This window comes from Ammospiza caudacuta, chromosome 2, assembly GCF_027887145.1.
Source record: "Ammospiza caudacuta isolate bAmmCau1 chromosome 2, bAmmCau1.pri, whole genome shotgun sequence".
Classification (NCBI taxonomy): Eukaryota; Metazoa; Chordata; class Aves; order Passeriformes; family Passerellidae; genus Ammospiza; species Ammospiza caudacuta.
In genome coordinates this window covers 99,460,813-99,482,948 of record NC_080594.1, presented here as the reverse complement: position 1 = coordinate 99,482,948, position 22,136 = coordinate 99,460,813, and the positions used below count along the sequence as shown (strand labels likewise).

The 22,136-nt window shown below is 35.7% G+C and overlaps 1 protein-coding gene across 1 annotated transcript in view; it reads left to right on the top strand.

Annotated features, from left to right (window-relative positions):
• PUDP (pseudouridine 5'-phosphatase) overlaps window positions 1-18,539 on the top strand; it is a 63,187-nt gene extending 44,648 nt beyond the window's left edge. The window contains exon 4 of the mRNA XM_058825053.1: window positions 17,946-18,539. Coding sequence (XP_058681036.1) covers window positions 17,946-18,122 — 177 coding nt within the window. The 3' untranslated portion in view covers window positions 18,123-18,539. The remainder of the gene's footprint in view (window positions 1-17,945) is intronic.
• The last annotated feature ends 3,597 nt before the right edge of the window (window positions 18,540-22,136 follow it).

Sequence of the window (22,136 nt, the reverse complement as noted above, 5' to 3'; positions counted from 1 at the left end):
TAGAGATGCCAAACAGCAATCATTGAATAATTAGATTTTAATTAACAAGAATTTTCACAAAAAATGTTTTTAATGTCTTTTGAGTTAGAGCAAGCATGAATAAATCCTCTTTCAATAAGATCTAGTGCACTGATTCTCTCTGTATCTGGAGTTACCTTTGTAATCACCCAGAGCTTGTTGTAACAGTGGCTTTCAACAATTTCTTAGTTTGTTTAAATTACTTGTTCTTTGTGGAGATGTGGTTTTAGGCAATTTTCAGAGAGCTGATATTACATGGTAGGGTTCTTCTGCTGTGTGATAAAGAATTTGTAAGAGTCTGTATTTTTGGCATGATTGCAGAAAACCTACATATGGAGCTATCAATTAACACGGGTAAATTATTTATAGTCTAAACAGGGCAAAGCTTTTTGCACAGACTGATTGCTGCATCACGAAATAATTGCACTTAGAAGGTGATTACAAAGTGTACTCCATAAAGGAGTACTGGAGATCTTTTTTTTCGTTATTATTGTGATAGGTGTTATAAATATAAAAGACCTTGTAGTATACAAAAGAACTGAAGATATGAAGACTTGTCTGCTAAAAAAGGATGCTTAGCATTTCCATTTCAGCACCTTTTTTCTTAGAATAATAGCATAATTCAAAGCCAAGATGAAAATGGTTCAAGTTTAACTTCAGTAAGACTGGAGTGATTCTGATTTAAATTAGAATACAATTCCAAGCAGTGGTAGAAATTCTACCCTTCTGTTCCATAAAAACAAACAAACAAACAAACCAACAAAAAAAAAAAAACAAAAAACTTTTCATTTTTGTCTAAATGGTGCTAAATACAGGAATTGCTGTTCATGCTCAGATTCAGTGTCCAGCTTATTTGATACCATCTCTGGTGACAGCTAATAATCACAGCTTAATAATCACCTTTTAGCTAGAGGGGGTTAATTTATCCGCTTAAATTCTATTGCTCCCATATCAAGTTGCTTTTAACAAAAACAGACAAAAAATAGGCTTTAGTAACTCTTCCACAGGATCTGTGGGTTTTCTTTCTACTGATGTGTGCCTGGGACAATGAATTCTGTATATGTTGTATATGTTGCATATGTTCCAGTGTCAGTTTTTATGTTATGAGTGAGAAAGATAAGAAGTAATTGATCTGCCACTCAGTATTGTAAATGCTGCTTGTCACATCCCTTTTTAATTTTTGCTCCGTAAATTAAGCTCTTTAGAGTCTGTTCAAAACCTCACCATCTCAAAGGATTGTGTTTGGGATTTTTTGTGGGAGTGAGGATAGTGATATGGTTGTTTGGTTTTTTTTCTCTTCGTAAGCATTCTGATTGCATTTTTTCTTACTCTTCCTATCAAAAACATTTTAACATAGAATAATGTCTGTGGAGCATAGTACATGGAGCATTCCAGATGAGACCATTTTATATATGTCTGTGAATATAAATAATATCACCCAAGCTCTAAGTTTTCACTGAGCTGGTCTCCCAAGTCCTGAGTTTTCTCTGAGCTGTTTACAATGATGCCCAGTATTTAAACCAAATATTAGAAAATGTATATGTCATTTATTTTCTTCCAGCTAATGTTTACTGCCACATTTCTTGACCATTTTATTTAATTTGACACTTGACTGCCCAGTAGACTACTTTGTCACTCCAAAGTTCTTACAGATGTTATCCCAGATGACCTACAAAACTTTCTGCTATCAGCAGATTTTACTAAATATAGAGGTAAGGATTACTAGTCAATACTTCCCTGAATAGCACCAGAATTATTTTAAAATACAACTGCAACTATTTTCCAATATAATGGCATGGTAATGGAAATGTCTTTTGATGTTATAACTCCTTCATAGGTTAGTTGCTTCAAAGCCTCAAGGTTTTGTTGAGTAGCAAAGAGCAGTTGATGAGATTTCATCCATTGCTGAAAATATCCTCTGTTACAGAACATGTTTTCCTCCATTAGGAAATTGTCTTCTTTCTCCTGAACAGACACCTGGTCACAGTGATCTATTCAATTTGTCTCCAGAACATATTATTGCATCCTGTAGCTCAGTCTGGAGACATTAGAGATTGCCTATTGTCCTGAACTTCAGAACTATTAAGGACTCAAAATACTACTGAGTCAAAAGTGCCATGAGCATAACAGTATGTAACCTTACTGCTTTTCACTTTCAATAATGCAGTTATCCCAAGCAAGCGAAACCAGAACCTTTCATTTTAGAAAGAATGATCATGTATCTGAGGTAGAAGGCATTTGCAAGCTTTAGATTAGCTACAATATATAATTTGAAGACTGATATTAGATGTGATTTTTTTAAATTTTCAGGCCAAAAACTTTCATTGAGAGGATTTTTTTTATTTCAGCAAAAAATGTTTGCAGATTTTTTAAGATGTTCCTCAGAAGATAGTATTTTTCAGTTGTAGTGATAACTAGTACAATGGTAATATGATAATTCTGTGAAGAGTTATATTGTGTACAGTAGGTGTTTGAAGTTTGGAAAGGTGGAATTCCTGTAGTCAGGTGTTCTAAAAGTCAGGAATGATGCTATTACTCTACCATACCATGACTAATACTGCATCTAGGAATGTTTCCCTGTTTTCCTGACATTTGTGTGCTGCTCAGTGTGGTCATCCTGTTTATATTTAAGTACACATTAAACTATGATGGGATAAAAAGCATCATATTCATGTACGCTGGATCACAGGCATGGAGTCTGCTCTGGGCAATTTTTCGAGCACTATGAAATAAATGTAAACATCTAAGACTCTAAGTACAGATGTAGCTTGTACAAACGAAGCACTATAAGCACACACTTCAATCTATTTAATGAACATTGTGGCTTTTTTAGTGAACAAGATTCCAATTTCGTGTTTTAGATGGCAAGCAAGTCCCTCAGTTCTCCTCAGAGTTAGAGTTAACAGAGGTCATTCTAATAAAAATAAGAAGTAAATCAGACAAATCTGCTTTCAGCTGTGTTCTCTGCTGCCCTGGTCCAACAAGTAGCAAAAGCAATTTAAGCAAGACAAATTTTAGTTAATAACCCAGCAATAAGAAAGGGAGGACGAAGAGCATGTACCAATGATTCCAGAAAGACTGTATTCTTAAATATACTGCTGGAGAAGGATGAAGAATGTAGGCATGAAGATTGTACAAGGCACAGAGGTCAGCATGATATAAGACATACAGCTGGAAGTGGGAGAAAGAGATAAAGAATGCAATTAAGTGAAAGAATAGAAGATGTCTAGGGAGTAGAAGGAAATAAAAGCAAGACATAAGTAATTGTGGGTAAGATAATATAGGGCCTTGAAGGTGAAAATGAAAACTTTAATTTGTAGCTGCACTAAGTAATCTATATACCTTCATTATAAATAATAACGAGTTAATAGTGTGCAGTAGCCCATTTGTCCTTATGGCTTTCTCAAGCATTTTTTAGGGAGTGTAGATGAAATGTGAGGAAATGGTCTATAAGTTAATGATGTATATACTGAAATAGTAAAGGCATTCACTTCTTTGAGGCTAAGCATTCTGCCTCATGAGGATTGGTAGATGATGTGACAGACCTAACATTACAGGAAAAACTCTTCAAATATTTAGGATGCTACATGTCTAAATTTAAAACCTCATGAAGATAGTGGAAAGAGGAATCAGCTACAAATTTGCACTTTGGCATTTCTCTCAAAGTAAAGAAGTTTTTTTAGGAACACTGATGACAGAGTTTCATCTTCTATCCTAGTATTGCATTAACTAGTAATTCTAAAGTGTTTGAACAATTTATTTCTGTCCCTTTCTCCTTTCAATTGATTTTTCCCCCTGTCATCTTAGCAATCTTAGTTGAAGAGCAAGTATGCTTGAAGGATGATTGTTGACTTTGAGTAGGCTGGTAGAAGACTGTTTCAGTGCTATCTTCATATTTACAGGTCCTCTTTACAGCTGATATTAGTAAATTACAGCCTTAATTTTCTTAAAGATGATTAATATTTAGTGCAGTAACTTTCTTGTTTCTCTGATTTTGTTTAAATAATACAGTGCTAATGAATGGTGAATAAAATGTTCTGTTAGTAGAATACTTAGAAAAGGCCTTCAGTGTAGTTTTTCTCAGAAATTTTAAAATGTGTCTATTATTTTCTAGAACAATTCAGTCTCGCCAGCTTTCACACCATTTTTAAAAATCTGCCAATTGAGTCCTTAGCTTCTCTGTCTGAGCTGAGTATGTCTGAGTGATCTGGCTTTGTGTAAAGTGATTACTAGTAAGAGCTTCAGGCTCAATGTCAGTCCAAGGATGAAGAAATCCATCACAGAATGCTGTATTTTAATAAAAGGATTTCGGTTACTTGGCAATATAAAGACATAATAATGCATGTGACATGCTGTGGTGTATTGCTTTAGAATCAAACTGAACACTGGAATAATAGCAGCATTGAGAAGAAAGGAAAAATAGGATGTCTGATTTGAGCATCATTTTTTCTTCTATTGATTTCTGTGTTTAGCATAGTGTATGGCATGTCAGGCCCTGGTTATAAAGACCTGTAAAAGAAAGTACTTGGATTCCTGGTCTTGCATGTTAGGAATCAAGCAGCATGTGATGCATAAACTTGCACAGAGTTGGATGGATTCTAAGAAGATCCTTTACCAGATGTTGGGGTTTGTGTTAAAAGCTTCTTTGTAGAGCCACAAAAGAGCTGAGAGATGTGACAGCAGGTGGGGGATCCCAAGTCACACCTTCCTAACAGTTCCCACATCAGTCGCAGAAGTCATCATCCATCAGGTGCCCATCTCCATATGGCCAGGGCAGCACAGAGTCCCAGAGGTAGACAGAAGCTCAGATTAAGAGCTCAAAGGGAGGGACAGCCTGTTCAGGCCCTCCCAGGGCTATCCCTGAAGTGCTATCAAGGTAAATCAATGCTGGACCAATCCTTTTAGACTGAGGAAAGATGCAGCCTAGAGCATCGTGTGACAGTGTTCACAGGGGTTCTTGGATTGGGGACGAGACAAAGATCTGACTCCATGTTTCAGAAGGTTTGATTTATTATTTTATGATATATATTACATTAAAACTATACTAAAAGAATAGAAGGGAAGGTTCTCATCAGAAGGCTAACTAATAATAGCATAGGAAAAAATGATAACAAAAGCTTCTGTCTCAGACAGTCTAAGCCAGCTGACTGTGATTGGCCACTAATTAGAAACAACTCTATGAGACCAATTACAGATCCACTTGTTGCATTCCACAGCAGTAGATAACCATTGTTTACATTTTGCACTTGAGGCCTCTCAGCTTCTCAGGAGGAAAAATCCTAAGGAAAGGATTTTTTATAAAAGATGTCTATGACAGTGTCACTCTCAGTATGGGATGCAGAGGAAGATAATTTGGGGTTTTATCAGGATTTATTACAGGGAAATAGAGAGATAAGAGGATAAAAAACATTGGATGTGTAAATAGGTGACACATTCATTTGTCTGGCCATGCACAGCTCCTTACCAGTGTAGTGTGTCCTGTGTTTACAAATTCCACTTCTGACTCTTCCTGGCTGAAGGGCCTCTGTGTGTGTGGCCAGCAACCAGACCCAGGCAGAGGCCCAGTGTGTTCATGGTACCAGCATCTGGAGTGAGCACGGATCTGGGTGCTGGCAACTGGGCAAAATGAGGTGCCAGCCCACAGCCTGGGACTGCAGGTCACAGGGGCCCAGCCCAGGCATCTGCAGAGCCAGTGGCCAGGCTGAAATGCAATCCTGTGAGCACTAGAGAAGAGGCAGCTGAATGAACCTGTGGGTCCTTGGGAGTGCTGAGTATAACTGCATTGATCTGTGTGTCTAGCCTTATGTAAATTTATTTATTTATTTATTTATTTATTTATTTATTTATTTATTTATTTATTTATTTATTTATGTGTCTTGTGGTGCCTGCTGGGAGATATGTGCTCAGCCTTACTACCGTTTGAGCTGGGAGCAGGGAGCTGTGGCTGCCTCCCCTTTGTCAGGCAATTAGAGGAGGCTCTATGCCCAAACAGCAGCAACCCCTTCCCTAGCATCACATGTTTCTCTCTAAAAAGGGAGATTGGATAACCTGATCATGTTCCAGGTAGGTGTCATAATCCTTCTGTTTCAATCTCCTAATGAACTGCCTCCTTTCTAGACATCTCTCACAGCCATTTGAGCTGCACTGCATAGCAGAAAATATGCAAAGTATACATGGAACTGTGCCCCTATTCTGTTTGCCCTTCCCCTCCCCATACTATCCAAATGTGGGGGTTATTTTCTCAGTTGAGGTAGTCACCATAAAAGTCTATTTTAATTTATAACTTTATGCTCTTTATGTATTTGTGAAAATAAATTTGTAAATACTTCTTTATTTTTCACTTAGAATTTCTCTTATTACTGTGTATTCCTTCTTGCTTCAAGAGGAAGAAAAGGAATAGATTGTTTAAGCAGAATCTGGATTTTCTGTTTACAGAGCAATAAATGTTCTGAAATGAACTGCAGTTGTGTATGTTGTAAAATTGCTTTTGTTTGACGGGTTAATAAATCTTAGTCAAAGGTCTGAATGACTAGAGGTACTAAAAGCTTGTGTTGTCTGACAAAACCAAGCCAACCATCTTTTTGCATTTCTTTATAAATACAGCAAAGGGATCAGTATTATTTAGATTGACCATGGCTCTCATTTTATTTGCAAAGTCTTTGTCTGTGGGTGTTCCACATTTTTTATGGCTTGGAAGGAGAGATTCTTATTAATTAAGATCAGCATACCTAAACTGTGTTCCTTTTCTTCAGGGAAGGTAGTCAGGAAGGCAGCCAAGGCAGAGAGAAAACTTATAGGGAAAGTAGAAAAACATGAAGAGAACCTAGACTGGAAGCCTGCAGCACTACCACTGCAAAGCACAAGAACATCTGGTTTACAAAAACATTTTGAGTATCATGAGAACATCTTTGCTTTTCATCAATGCGTAAGATACTGGGTATCTATGTGAACTAGCTCAAAAGTGTAATTGTCACTTGATTTTGTAAGATTTTCTTGTTGTTACTTTTTGTAACAAAGTTAAATATGACCTAGTAGAGCATAGAATAACAGTGTTTCTAGACAGAGTAATTGTTTCTTTCCAGTTTTAATCCATCATCTTGATATCCAGTAAAACCACCTGTTAAATTCCTAGTTTTGTTGTCGATGAGGAGGCTCTTCTCTATGGCTTTAAAAGTATTGAAGTGGTTTTTTTCTGCAGATGCAGGGTCAATGGAGAAAAAAGAATTTTTAGTGCCTTTTCTCACACTGTTCTGCTTGCGAAGACTAGAACTTAGAAACCTTTGAAGACTATAAAACAGTTCTTTTTAGCCACACCTTCAAGATCTGCCCGCCCAGAACATAGATCCCAGAGTCAGTCTTTATGTGTGGATGAGATTTTCAGTCCTCAATCTTTAGACATATTTGCTATTTGATTTATCAATTTTTTCCATTCAATGATGAATCTTACCTATAAGCTCGCTAGAGACAGCTGGAGTCAATTTGCAAAGACTTGAAATAAAATAGAAATAGAATATACTAGATCACTACAACTTCTTAAAAAAAAAAAAAAAACAGAAACAAAAGTAGAAAAAAAATCACCTGCACCATTTTCTGTGTGCTGAATCACAAAGTTTAAGATTCACTTTTGCTTGTTCATCTGATAGTCAGCCTGTCCTATTTTATTTTTTTTTAGTCACAGCATATTTTATCTGGTAGCCAGAACATATAATTCAGTGGACTGTATGGCAGTGATACTTTTTCACCTTGACACACCTGCTGCAGTCTGGTTTTGCTAGGGAATCTTTATATAATGTCTGGATGCTGAAGCTTCCAAGTTCCAAGCTTCCAGTAAAATGCTACTTGTAGCACTCAGTTGCTTGTCAATTTATCCAGATTCTTGGCAATATCTCGGCATCTCTTTCTGAACTGATTGTATTACTGTATCTGAGGTACTTTCTTTCAGGTCATGTGTTGTCATGGTTAGAGCAATGTAAAATCACTCTTTCCAGTATGCCATGGTAGTTTAACTAATATATAAATACACATAATTTGTTTTTAAGTAGAAGAAAAGCAGAATGGACTGTGTTTACACAGAGAAGACTCAGATTTTTTTTTCCAAACAAGTGTGTCTTATAAGCACATTAACTCTCATTAAGGTGATTCTCTGTAATTTGACTGCAGGCATTTGCATAGAAGGCAATTTGTCTTGGATTTAACTATGAAGAAATGTGTTTATATCAGTATTGGGGTGACTGAGACACTTCCTAATGGAGTGCTTTATATTCTCATCATAAGTTTTCTAATGGTCACTTAGCATTAAGTTTTGCCTGTATTTTTTGCACATTTTTCATTCAGACCTTTAAATTTACAAGTTCCATTACAGTGCCATCTGTCTCTGCAATGAATCTAGCTGCACACTTTTGAACAGGAAAGAAAACCCAATTGATTTATTTCCTGTGGTCAGAAAAAAAGGTAATTACAATGTGTGGTGGACACTGAGTTGGCCATGAGCCAGCAATGTACCATTGCAGCACAGGTGGCTGATGAGGAGGAGTCTTGCCAGCAGATTGAGGGAATTGATCCTGCCCCTCTACTCAACACTGGTAAGACCACACCAGGAAAATACTGGGAGCAGTTCTGCACTTCCCAGTACAAGAGACATTGAGCTGCTGGAGTGAGTCCTGCAAAGGGACACCAAGATAATTAAGGGATTTCAGCATATCACATTTGAGGAAAGGCAAAGTGAGCTTGGAGAATAGAAGGCTCAGGGAAACATTAATGCAAGTAAATACCTGAAGGGAGAATGGAAAGAGCCAGGCACTCTTTAGTGGTCAGAGGCAATGGACACAAACTGAAAGACAGGAGGTTCCCTCTGAGCATCAGGAAACACCTTTTCCCCATAAGATTGACTGAGCACTGTTGCAAGTTACCCAGAGAGGTGGCAGAATCTTGTTCCTTGGAGATACTCAAACACTGTCTAGATCTTGTCCTGGGCTGTGGGTGTCCTTGCTTGAGCAGGAGGTTGGCCCAGGTGGCCTTCAGAGGTTGCTTCCAATCTCAGTCAAGGAATCACAGAATCACAGATAATCTGAGGTGGAAGGGATCCACGAGGAGCATGAGTCTACCTCCTGAGTGAATGGCCCATACAGGGATCAAGCCCACAACCTTGGCATTATAACACCATGCTATAACCTGCCATTCTGGAATCATGTGACTCTGAGTCCATACAATACTTGTGTATCATTTGCACATTTTCTGTGTATATATGTATATTATGTGGGGTCCATTAAAAAGCAATAATTAGTTATTAATGGCATAGCAAAATAATGTGGCAACAAGCTTTAGAGTAACAATTCAAAAAGTTTCAGAAACGTGGACACAGCTTAAATGGGAAATTAGCCACCCTCATCCCTTTTCTATAGACTCTCTCAAACTATTGAAGGTCAGCAAATGCAGGATACTTCAGATCAGCGGATTCATTAAGTGATTCTTACTTTTAATATAAATTTATTATTGTGTTGGATGAGCAAGTAGTTTTCATTTAAGCATATGGCCTGATGAAGTGTTTTGAGGACTTTGCCCATGAGAGGTTGTTTTACAGGCAAATATATGGTAGTTTTTCTTTTGAATTAGTCTGCCATCTGTCAGCTTTATACCCTGTTGAATCTGAACTTTATTTGTGGTTGAAATATACGGAATGGGAGGAGTTTTTAGAAAAAAAAATTACATTAAGTAAAGCTAATGAGAACCCAGATACTGATAAACTTGTTTATTTGAAGAACTGAGTACCCAAAAGTTGCTGATACCATGGCAATATTCCAAAAATAATGTTCTGTTAAGCCAGTGTCATGGCTCTGTTAGTTACTGATCTCTTAAACTCAATAAGCCTTATACCACAGAGAGGGAGACTGTATGGAGACCATATACACCATGTATTTATCCACATGCATACATACACAGAGTTAAATAAACATGCTTTTCTGGTTTTGTTCATTGTTTACTCTTATACATTCATTTATATGCGCGCCTTATTCCTTTCATGGAAAATGACCTGATACTCTTTCTGTAAGCATAACTTAGTGAAAAAAAAGAGCTGAGAGCCCTTGGTTGAAGTGACTGTTAGCATCCTCTTATCTGGTAAAGCAGGTCTAATAGAAAAATAGGAACAGCTTGATAACTGTGTGTCATCAATGCCTTTTAAAAAGTGTTTCTATGTGATATATAAAATAGCTAGATCATATTAAGGGAATTTCAACAAAAGCATGTTGAAATATTTTGAGTTTAAGACTTAAATAGCTTTCTACATGTGAATTAATTTTCTAAACAGTATATTAATTTTCTTATTTACATAAATATTTGGGCTTGGAGTTTACAGTAGAAAGAAATTTTCTAGAGGAGTGGTCTGTTGTAATGGTTGATTCACATAAAACTGTTTGATATTCACTGACTTTTCTTCTCTGCATTTTTTATAAATCAAAAAAGCTAGGTAACTATTGCTTCCCTAAAATAAACAAAGGAAGCTGATAAAAACAAGCTAGGGATTAATGTGAAAAACACAACTTCTCTACTGGAATCTAAAAAAAATAATTATGATCTTTTTTTTAACTTTCTTTTTAATACATAGTTCTTTTTAAAAATTTTGATTTTACCAATAATAATTGTATTGATCTAGTAGAACTTGAGTGCACTTACAGTTAATCCCTCATTCAGGGTTAGGAGAATGGGTCCACTGAATTAATTATTTCTCATAATAAATAGTTCCAAAAGGAAATATATTGTACATAGTGCATGAAGAAATAGGGTTTCATAATGAATTCTTTTACTTTTGGTGGTAGATTTCACATTTTTTAGAAATATTGTATTTAGCACACAGAAATAATTTCTCAGGTAAAGAGATTTAGGAAAGAAATTTTGAGTTCGGAATTTCATTTTCTTGCAGAGTCAAAGCAGCTTTGTAAACTAAGAGGCTGAGAAATCATCTTTTGAAATCACAGGACAGTTACTTAAGTAGTTCTGGTTACTGATGTAATGAGGCTTTTCATTTCAGATGTGAGATTTTTAGATTGCTGTTGCAAAAATAAATTATGGAATTATGACATTCCTTACCATAACCCAATGACCACAGGTGGGCTACTGTTGAAGGAGCACATTGATAAACACTTGTGCAGCTGTTTTGTGGGTTTACATGTACAATCACCTTCAGGCATGCCAGGTATAAGATGGGTTGAAGGGATGAGCCTGTATGATTTAGACACTGCCCAACAGGAACATTTGTATTCTTCTTAACTTTAGGAGTTAATATTTTTTCAAACTTAGTTTTGTACATTCTTCTCCACTTTCCTCTGAAAATCTATATTGACAAGAGAGAATTGCCATTTTTAATGTGGTTTGGGGTTTTTTTCCTGTGGTTGAAATACAAGAAAATACTTACTGGAATTTTGTTAGTCTTTGTTTGTTTTATTTAAAGGTGGTAGTTTCTGGCTTTGTGCTTGGAGCTTTATGCTAATAATCTTAAATATTTTCTAGAATAATTTTCACCTTTAAATTTTGAAAGAAAGGCTCTTTTCTTCCTGATCAGGAAGAGTTGAAGTGTAATGCAGCTATATCTCACCAAGTCACTCCAGACTGGTGACACTCTTTTGTACAGTTCAGTGAGAAGCTTGTACTGAATAGAAAAAAAGGACCTTTTCCATGATGTTTTTGCACTCTCAATGAAAACCTGTTTAAAGGTTAATGCCTTTTCTGACCCTTTCTCTCTTTATTTAAGAAATTAAGAAATGACCTTATGTCTGAAGCATATGTAGGCTGTTATTAACACTTCCATCAAAGATTATACAATCATTGAATAATGTTTAGATCAAATTCGTGTAAATTTCACTATGCAAGCTGATCTTTCTGTGTGGGAAAATAACACTGATCAAGGAGGCACTATAGAACAAAAACAAACTATTGCCAAAATAGATTTTAGAAAAATTAGCTTGCTCCGTGAGAATTGCCTTCTGCAGCCCCTGCTGAGGCAGTTGTAGGCAAGTGATGGGGTCCAGTTACCCAAAACAAGCAGGAAGGGTACCTGCTCTGGCAGCCTGCACCTGTGGGTTTGTCCACATTCCCTGTGGCAAAAAGTTAACTGCTTTTATTCAGGAAATACTTTTGGTCCCTACTTCCAGTTTCAGTTCAAGACTTGGAATCTGGATGCATCAAAACTTCCTCCTTTGGGTGTACCTGGCTTGTATCTCTGATGTGTTTGCTCACAAAATGGGCCCAGCCTCTTGTCCAAGATGCAGAGTGATCGTGCAGTAGGCAACAGGCAGAAGGGGGAACACAAGAAACTCCTAGATTCTTGGAAAACCGTTTCCACCAAAGGGCTGGTTCCACCATATGGTTTCATGTATGAGAATAGGTGACCAGGACCTATGTGGAATCTGCATACTTGAAAATGCTCAAAGCTCACCTGGCCAAGGACCTGAGCAGCCTGCTTTGGCTGGACATGTGTTGAATAGGGTGTTTCCAAAGGGCCTTCAGGCACTCACTCAGTGCTTTTTGTCCTACAGTTCTGAGCTCTGCATGCAAGGTGCATTCCTTGAATGTGTTGTGTATTACATGTCAAGGAAGTCAGTGGGTGAGATAAAGATAGTTCTCTGTGGAAAGGAAGGCAACTCAAATTAACTATTTCATTGTACAGGATTATTTTTTAGGCCAGTTTTAGAGATAAGTGACATAAAACTCCAGCATGTTATGGAATACGAGAATCCTCAGTAGAGAACATCTTGAGTATTTGCCTTGTGTTCTTCATAAAGGAACAATACCCTTCTATGGCTAATCCAAGCTGCAGTTGATTGAGTTAGATTTCTGCTGCTGGGATAATTGGACACTGTTTCAGAAATGCCTGAGAATTTCTTGAGGCCTTTAACACAAGTTACCATACAAAGTTCCCAGTGTGCGGTCCTCTAAACACGCAGTGCTCTGTGAAAAGAGTGCTCCAGCCATCTGGAATGATCAGAGTAACCCTGCATGTAAATGTGACCTTCTCCCTGCCTCACAGAGCCGCTGTGTCTGGGCCTGACTGTCACTCACAGAAACACTTTCTTTCATTTGATTGAGTCTTGAAAACAAGCAAGAAATATGAAATTTCTCTTCCTTCTTCTCCATTCAAACCATTTTATTCCTTCTGGCCTTCCTTGAGATAATGTCCCATGAACTGGTTTGTGAGAGAAGAACTGCTGGTGTGGTCTGAAATGTAAAGTGGAATTTATGTGAGAGCTAAAAATTAGAGTGGTCTAATTATGTGCAGATGTAACACTTTTTTATTTCTTTTTTCCTTTTTGAAATTATGCTAATGATTTTTTATTTTGTATGTTTTATGGTGAATAATTTGATTCTTATAATGGTCTGCAACATACTCTTAGTAGTGAGTTAATAAAAATCTGAATTAAAAATCATATGTGCATGTAAATTCCAAATAGTTCTTAATATGAATCATTGACTCATAAAGAATGGTGGTTGTAGTTAGTATTCTGAATATTCTGGTGCTTAATTACGTTGATTTTTAGTTTCCAGTTTATTCATTTGTTATAGCATTTAAAAACATCTTGGCTTAGTCCTCATTTTCTTTAATGGAACTAAGTTGTGGGGCTGTAAGCTGCATTACTTTCTAACAGCATATTTATTATGATTCTGTTATCCCTGGCTGGTCAAACTGGCACATCCTTAAAATAAAATGAAATGTAATTTATTATTGTATTCACTATTGGAATTTTTCCCAACTATTTCTGGAAGGAGTGTAAGTCCAAATATTAGGAGAGAAACATTAAGTACATTATTTCATTATTGTTTTTTCTTAATTCATCAGAGAATTAACACAGTAGGAGACCAAAACTGCAAATAATGCAGTTGCTTAAAATGGATTAAGTCAATAATGTTTAAGTAACCCTGATGGTAAATGGGTCACCCAGAAATATATTTGCCTCTTGTTCCCAGGTAGCTGGACAGTGAAAACATAAGAAAAAAGAAAATATAAGTTGAGCGAAAAAATTGCCCACCATCTGTGTTATCATGTTAAAATTGTTGTTTCCTCTCTCTTTTTGTGAGTTTCCATCATCTCCCATAAATGACAAACAGCCCCTTCTAAGCATCTCAATATTTTGTATGGGATATGGATGGATCTGTGTTGTATTCTGAATTATATATTATGGTTCTTAAAAATTTCTGGGTCACTCACAGGACTAACACAGTTGATTAGTACTGGAATTATTTTGAAAATCTAAAAAATAATTGAGCAAGGAAAAGTTACAAAAGTTGTTGAACAAATCACAAACCGTGATTGCAGTAGTAATACCTTTCAGACGAAGTTACTTCTTAGATGCTATTTAGTTTTGAATTTTAACCATGTAGTATGGGCTAGTTTTTCACAAAGAAAATAGTAAAAACACTTCTGGCAATGAACAGTCAGCAAGTTGTCTTTAGAAATGGAAGGCCTGAGCACCTCTTGCTTTACAGAAATCAACTGTCATTCTGATATCCATGTGATCTGGCTGTACTTGGTGAATTTCTTCCTGCAGCCTGTTTTGGGGCTTTTTTTTAGAGATAGAATGAAATTTAAATTAGGCCTTAAACATTTATAGAAGACTTTATTGTGCATATATACATTAATTAATATATATGGGTACCACATACTTCTACAGTGCAAATTTTCCAAATCACCCATCATGCTTTTGACCAGTTGATTATATTAGGAAGGAGAAAAACATCAATTAAAAATGAAGAAGTTACAGAGTATGAGATGTAATCCATAAGAAGCCCAAAACATAATATGTCACATTCTGATACCAAATGCTTCTGTGTCATTTGTGGACAGGTGATGAAAGCTTTATTTTCATTCTTTCCTTATAGAACAATAGATGGTAGTGTTAAACTTGCAGATGAATTCTGTATGTATAAATCATTGCATCTTTAGTCTCATACTTCGGTCTGTTTTAGGGCTGATACAGTAGTGTCATATGTGGTCAAGGATATTTATTAGATAAGCAATCCCTATGCAAATATATTTTATTCACAGGTCTTTCTAAATCCTTATTTTAAAACTGATTTTAATATTTTATGCTTCCAGCCTTCTTGGTTATCTGCAGTAACACTTATGGATATCCCTGTTAGTCACATAATTAATCCATCCAGGCTTTTGCACTATATGGGGTAGAGAGGGCCTGCTGTACAAACCAAGAGCCTAACTAATACTCTTTTCTTATATTCTTGCATTTAATGTAGGAGGATGAGGTAATGAGGTGCTGCAGTAATATTACTTCTTCCTCTGGTTATGTGATTAATTTTTTTTTCTAGATTCATAGAGTGAAATATAAATTAATATACTTTGCTATACATTTTTAAGCATTTAGTTCATTCCAAAGTGAGAACTGTCCTATATTAGCATGACCTTTTGAGAGATCTCATAGGAGTAGTATTGATCAATGACACAAGTTTTAAAAATAATGCACAGAAGCAGCCAGAATCTCAGCTGAAGTCTGTATAAATCTCATCTGTCTCTCAGTTGGAGTGATGCTGATGTTGCAATACTTATGCAAAATGGAAAAGAACTTGGCTGCTTTCATATCTCTAAATTTAGTTGTGTGGGTGGTCCAGGACAGTGAAGCGTTTATAACATCTCTATGTATTAATAAATCCATTTCGTGTGTGAACCTCTGTAAACCTTTTGTCATCCATTAAAATTGTGACTGTGCTGTTGACACTAAGTTTCAGTAAAAAGAAAGACTTAAGGAAGACCTAGTACACTTATTTCCTGTAATGTGCAAGACACTGTAATTATGGGTCATTTGCCTGGTTTCTTTGGTAATTAAGAGTTTTAATTGTGTCCAGCTCCATGGAATTAGTTAAGCTTTTCATTATGCATATTGCCTTCCATAATCATTGGTTCCTCTCATACAGTAAGCTTAGTGACATCATGGAAGCCAGTTAGGTCTTTACAGGCAGAGCAGTGAAGTGCATTCTTTTGTATGAGCTGGATCAGAAAAGGTTTCTGAAAGGCCTTGATAATGCTCTTCTGTGCAACATTTAAGCTTATTCTTCAAAAAGCAAAGCCTGTCAGAGTTTCATTTATTGTCCTCAGAGTGCTTAAGTTGATGAACTAAGTTATTGTTAAGAACAAAACCTATAGGCATAGCCATGCTTCCATTCTAATAGCGATTGTACGAAGCTTGCCAGGATCAGCTTGTTACATATTTGTAGTTACTAATAGTGATAATGATAAACTTTTGAAAGTATCAATTGTTCAAACAGGAATGCAGTGACTTTATGAAGGAAATGAGCAGAAAAAACATTGGTGTGATTAATTTGGCTCACTAAAAATTATTAATTAGGTTTTACTTTATTACATGCAAGGTAGAAAGCACCTTTTCACTTCACATACTCCAAGTTGTTGCTGATATGTTGAAAGGCAAGAATCAATATTTTAAAAAGAAAGGAAATCAGGAGAGGGTTCTTTCATTTTTCTCCTTCCTCAGTCCATATATACCTTCCACCATCCCATATATACCATAGATAGGTGTATATAGGGCAGACATTTGATAAATCTTGCAAAATTTTTTTCTTTGAATGTAAGAAAGCTTTTGTAAGTTGCAACTTGATTTCCTTAGAGCAAAGCCAGAACAAACGCTGTGCATCCTTTATGTTCTGCAGTGAAATAGTTGTGTGTTTCAGAATCTAAAAGGTGCAGTATGATGTTGTATGTTCATAGAATCATAGAATATTCTGAGTTTGAAAGGACTCGCAAGGATCATCAAAGTTCAGCTCCTGGCCCTGCACAGGACAGGCTCAGGAATCACACCATGTGCCTGAGAACGTTGATTACTAGATGTGAGGAAAATTGTCCTAACCATCCCAACATCTGTTTTCAATTACTAAAATTACTTGTCACAGTGACTTTGGCATTAGTAATAGTAGCAGTGCTAATATTGATAAGAAATGCAGTATGAATTGGAGAAGTGTTAGAAACCATGTGTTGTATAGGTCAGAATTTTTCAGGTCCTTGGATGCCAAAAGTTGCTTTGGGTTATCCATGACCAAAAATCCAAACTGAATTTGCAAGTCATGGACAGAAAGAGGCAGGAAGAGATGCTTCATTATATAAATTCTGAAATAATCTCCAGAAACATTATCTTTTATTATATAAAATTTCAGACCATATGATTTTTATATGTTTATCTTATATGTTTATTATTCAATATTCCAACATTATATTACAAAATCCACGTAAATAATGTGTGATTGTTTTAAAAAATCTTAGCTTTTCTTCCAAACTGCAATCTGGAATGACTGTGACTATTGTAAGGCATGAAATTCTAACTGACAAAACTCTTTCTTCTCTAAATGTAACTTTCCAATATAATTGCTTGTTTTCTTTCTCATCATTGAATTGGAAGAATTAAGTAAATAGAGTATGACTTTGACAGCATTCTTCTGATAAGTAGTATCTATCTCCACTCATCTGAAGTTCTACTGTTGACCTAGGTAGTTTAGTGCTCCCCAAACCTTGTGTGTGTAGGAAATGCTATACTTGTGTGTGAAAGCCCTGCTTTTGCCATTTTGCAGGTTTTAAAGTTGGTTTGGGAAAGTTAAAGTTCTTGCTTATTTAGGCATTTGCTTAATTTTCCTTTAAGCTTGTGATTAAACACGTCCCTATTAAAGCACTTAGGAACATCTGGATAACCACTTTCTGGGATTTAAGTAAGTGTATTGATGTTTTTTGAATTGAAATTAATTACCATGCAGATGTTCAAACTGAGAGGCTTGCTCTTCTAATTGGGGGTGTCTAAGACAAGAAGGAAATTTACTTTTCCTACTAAGTTTCATTCAGGATCATTCTCTCTTTTAAAACAAGCTATTAGAAGTTCATAGTAACATTATAATTATTTTTTTCTCCTCACCTTCTTGTTTTTCAGTGTCTTGTGTTTGAAGATTCACCACAGGGAATCAAAGGAGCCCGGACAGCAGGAATGCAAGCGATCATGATTCCAGATGAAAATTTAGGTGAAGAGTTTAGAAAGGAGGCAACACTGGTGCTGAAGTCCATGGAAGATTTCAAACCAGAACTGTTTGGTTTACCAGCATATGATTGATGCCTAATGCCTATGAACATGTTCTTGGCTGGAGATAAATTTAAAGCGAAATGGCGTTTTATTTCAGTTTTATGATTTTTTTTCATCTTCTACTTTCTTCCTCAAAACTAGAGCACAAAAAATCCTGTTAACATTCAGTCTTTTACACATTACCTTTGATAAATTGTGTGGAATGTTTATGATTTATCCTTTTGATAAACACAATATTAAAGCAGCATCTTTCTGTTAAGTGAATCCAGCCTTGTTCTATTCACATCATAATGTTTTCTGAGAATATTATGGAACTATTTAGACAATTTATTGTAACTGCATTGGAAGCTTCTTTTTCTGTTTCCACTTGAATTACTTACTGTTTACATCTTAATCAGAAACCTGTTCTGGATTGCCTTTTATCCCATTAAAACGTTTTTGACACCATTATTGCTATCAATATGTTTATTCTTTTCCTCATCCCATTGATGCCTTGGAGTGGCTACCTAGAACAGCGGCTAGACAAATTTAAGAGAATTAAGTGGGTATTTATTAAAGGCCTTCAATAGATAAACCTTGGACAGTCAAAAGCCTGACAGAGGCTACACTCAAGATGCACAATGGTCACAGGTTTTTCAGACAGATATGTTTGGTCTATTTGCATATCAGAGGTTAATTGTCCAATTCCAGCCTCAGGTAATGAAGTCATATTCCCCCATTATTCCTTAATGAAGTCAACTCTCTCCCTCCCCACCCATTTCCCTTTTGTTTATACTTTTCTCCCTCTGCCTGTATGGTGTCATTGGGTTCCAGGCCCAGAGGAATTTTTTTCTGACCACACTGTGAAGATAGTAGTTAACACTTTATATGAAGTTTAGAGTTATGCACTAATGCAGCAAAGGATTTGAAAAATATAAAGGCTAAAATCTTAAAGCATCACCATGCTTGCTCATCTATTCCACTTGTATTGTGTTGTCTTTTTTCTTTTTTTTCTCCCACTTTTTTTACACAGGGGTTCTGTTGTACATTCTGTGTTTCTTAGTTTTCTTCTTAGAGATTGAATGAGATTACTTCCAGACATCCATCAAAACTTCCATTATTCTGTAATTCTGTCATTATCTTTTCTTGTATTTTGATCACCTGCAAGGAAATAAACAAGTTTACATGATCTTAGAATTGAGCCAAAATGCTTTGCATCGTTTCTTTCATTTCCTTACATCCTTCTTATAGTCCATGTGTCATGTAGCCTTCTCTTTCATTCTTGTGAAATAAATGTATCTCTGTGCTTCAATTCTGATGAAGTTATGGCCCTAACTCCTTTATGCTAATAGCTTTCAGTAGGCTATCCTTAGTTTCCATTCTTTCCTTGTCCTTAAGTCCTTGTTTTTCACCAATTTCCCTCCAGAGTTTTACTATATATTTTTAAAATGCAGGAATTGCAGATTGCAAAAATGTTTTTTCTGGCTACCATAATTTCCATTAAATTTTTATGTTGTCAGCTGTCCTTCTTACTTCTGTCTCTTTCTGGTATCTTGTTAATACAAGGGTAAGGGCCTCTTTATAAAATGCTAGATACATAAACAAATTTTGGTGGAGTCCACAATTTCATGTATGACATGATGGAAGAAATGTCTTTTACCTTGTCTAAAGAAAGCTGTAGTATTCATGTATCTTTATGACAGTTTTATAAAATTAATTATTGCATTCAGCACTTAAATCCCTCATTTCTGATGAGTATCCATGACATACTTCCCAGTCTTGGGAAAATACCAAACTCCATAAAGACAAGATGCCTGAAATATGTCAAGTCTGATAATTTCCATGTATTACGAGAAGGCTGCTCTGATCTTGGGGTTTTTTAATATTATATGTTTATATATGGTCTTCCTCCCAAAAATATTTTCTAGGCATTCCTGATGTTTAACTGTTTTAGCTTGAAGGGTGTTTTGTCAGGAACAGAAATTAATGAGTTATGGACTCTTCAGTATTCAGGGTGATTTTTTTTCCTTCTGTGTTTATAAAAACTCACAATTTTACATCTTTTATGTAGACTGTTATTATTTTCTTTTATAGTTGTCTGTTTATACCTCAGGAAATTAAGGACAATTTATTCTATATGGTCAATCAGATATGACCTAGATTATACCAGAATGTTTTTATACATACAGTATAATTCTTTGCAGTAAATGCTTTCCATTCTAAGGATCTGGAGGCATTTTTTCAAAAAAGAGTATATTTTAATTTAGTGTAAGTATTGTCCATATTATGTTGTTCCTTTTGTCCGTGGATATTGCTGTCATAACTGTTTGTGCAGTGACAACAACGTGTCCCATCCAACCTGAACTCCATTTCTGATCTTTCCAGACAAGATAACAGAACTATTGCTGTACAGTTCCTCCTTTGACTTATGTTACACAGCACAATGTTTTACTGTAGAGCAATAATTCTGAGCTTTCAAGTGTAAAACAGGTGCCTGTTGGGATCTCCTTCATTCATAATTACTGAATTTCAACAAGGAAGTTACTATGTAGAAAAATCTTTAATAAGCTGTAATTAGTAACTTTTTCAAAGTTTTGCATATATTTAATTTAACTGGTGAGTTTTGCAAAAAAATAAAGTGAGTCGTCTCATTTATACTTTGCTTTGAAGGAATTGTCTTCCAAGTAATGAATTTTGGTTTTAAAGATGTAGATGCAATAAATCACTGACAAAATCAGAATTACTTCATCAAAACCACCATGGCAAGATCAGCATAGTTCTAATGTGATAGCCTTATCTTTATGAAAATTACTAATCAGAAAAATACTGCTCCTTAACTCATCAGTAAATCCCATTGTATACAATTATTTTTTCATTTATTTAGTATCCCACCTGACAGTTGTCAGTGAAATTATGACCCCAAATTGAAGTCTGTGAACCTGAGCCATATGCCATAACCTTCCCATCATTCTGGTAAAATTTCTTCCACATAATTTTCAGCTTGTTGTTTACCAACTTCCTGGTCCTGTGCTGAGCCATTTTACTGTTACTAAAGTAATTTTGACTGTTGTTGTTAGCTTTTCTCTTGACTGAATGAATAATCAAAACAGCACACGAAATTAAATCCTTCTACAGTAGCCCTAAAAATCCTGTCCTCTCCATTATATGGGAGGGAGATATTCATGTCAGCAGTAGATGACTGTAGCCTGCCTGATTAACCATGTACCAAGTATCAACATATGTTTGTATATATTTCTTTACCCAGTTTTTGGTTGGATTTGTGGCTCTGTAGCTCGATCATCTCAACAACATCTGTTCAGAAAATAAAAAAAGGAAAAAAGGATTAAAAACTTGGATCCCCTCCCTTCCTTCCATCTGCTGCTTTCCAGATGAAGTCCTGTTCTGACTGAGCTGAAAAAAATCCATACCAGATCCTGGCTACAGATCATGAGAACATGTGAGCAATCAGGACATTTGAATGCTCCATCTGTGTTTTTATGAAGAGGACTGTTAAAAACTAATCCAAAAAGTCTATCCTCTAACTCAGCAAGCAGACTTCAATCCCAGTAAATAATTAACACATGCTTAATTAATTTTTATTAAGCAAAGAATAAGCACCAGCTTAATTTTAAGGATACATTTTATTTTATTTGGCTTAATATAGAACATGTGCTTCAGGCATATCCTGAGAAAGATTCCAGCCTCCAGAAAATAAATGCAAAAATTCGTGACCAAGTTTTTGCCACTGGAAATAGGATCAGTGCAGCAAGATGGAGCTAAATTCAGTCATGAAAATAAATAAATAAAAAAAAAAACCACAAAAAAGACAATTTTGTGATGTACAAACTATTGTACTGAAACTTAAACTCCTTTCTACCTCACAAGTGAATTAGGATTTACATTTTACTGGAACTTCAACAGGATTAATTTTGGTAGAATTTCCAGGTTGAAAAGATATACATAAATGGGGTTTCATTGAATATATTCAAATAAAAATTCATTGCCTTGGAACAGGATTAATTTTAAAATGCAGTCTGACTTCTATGAAGCTTGGCATTTGTCTTC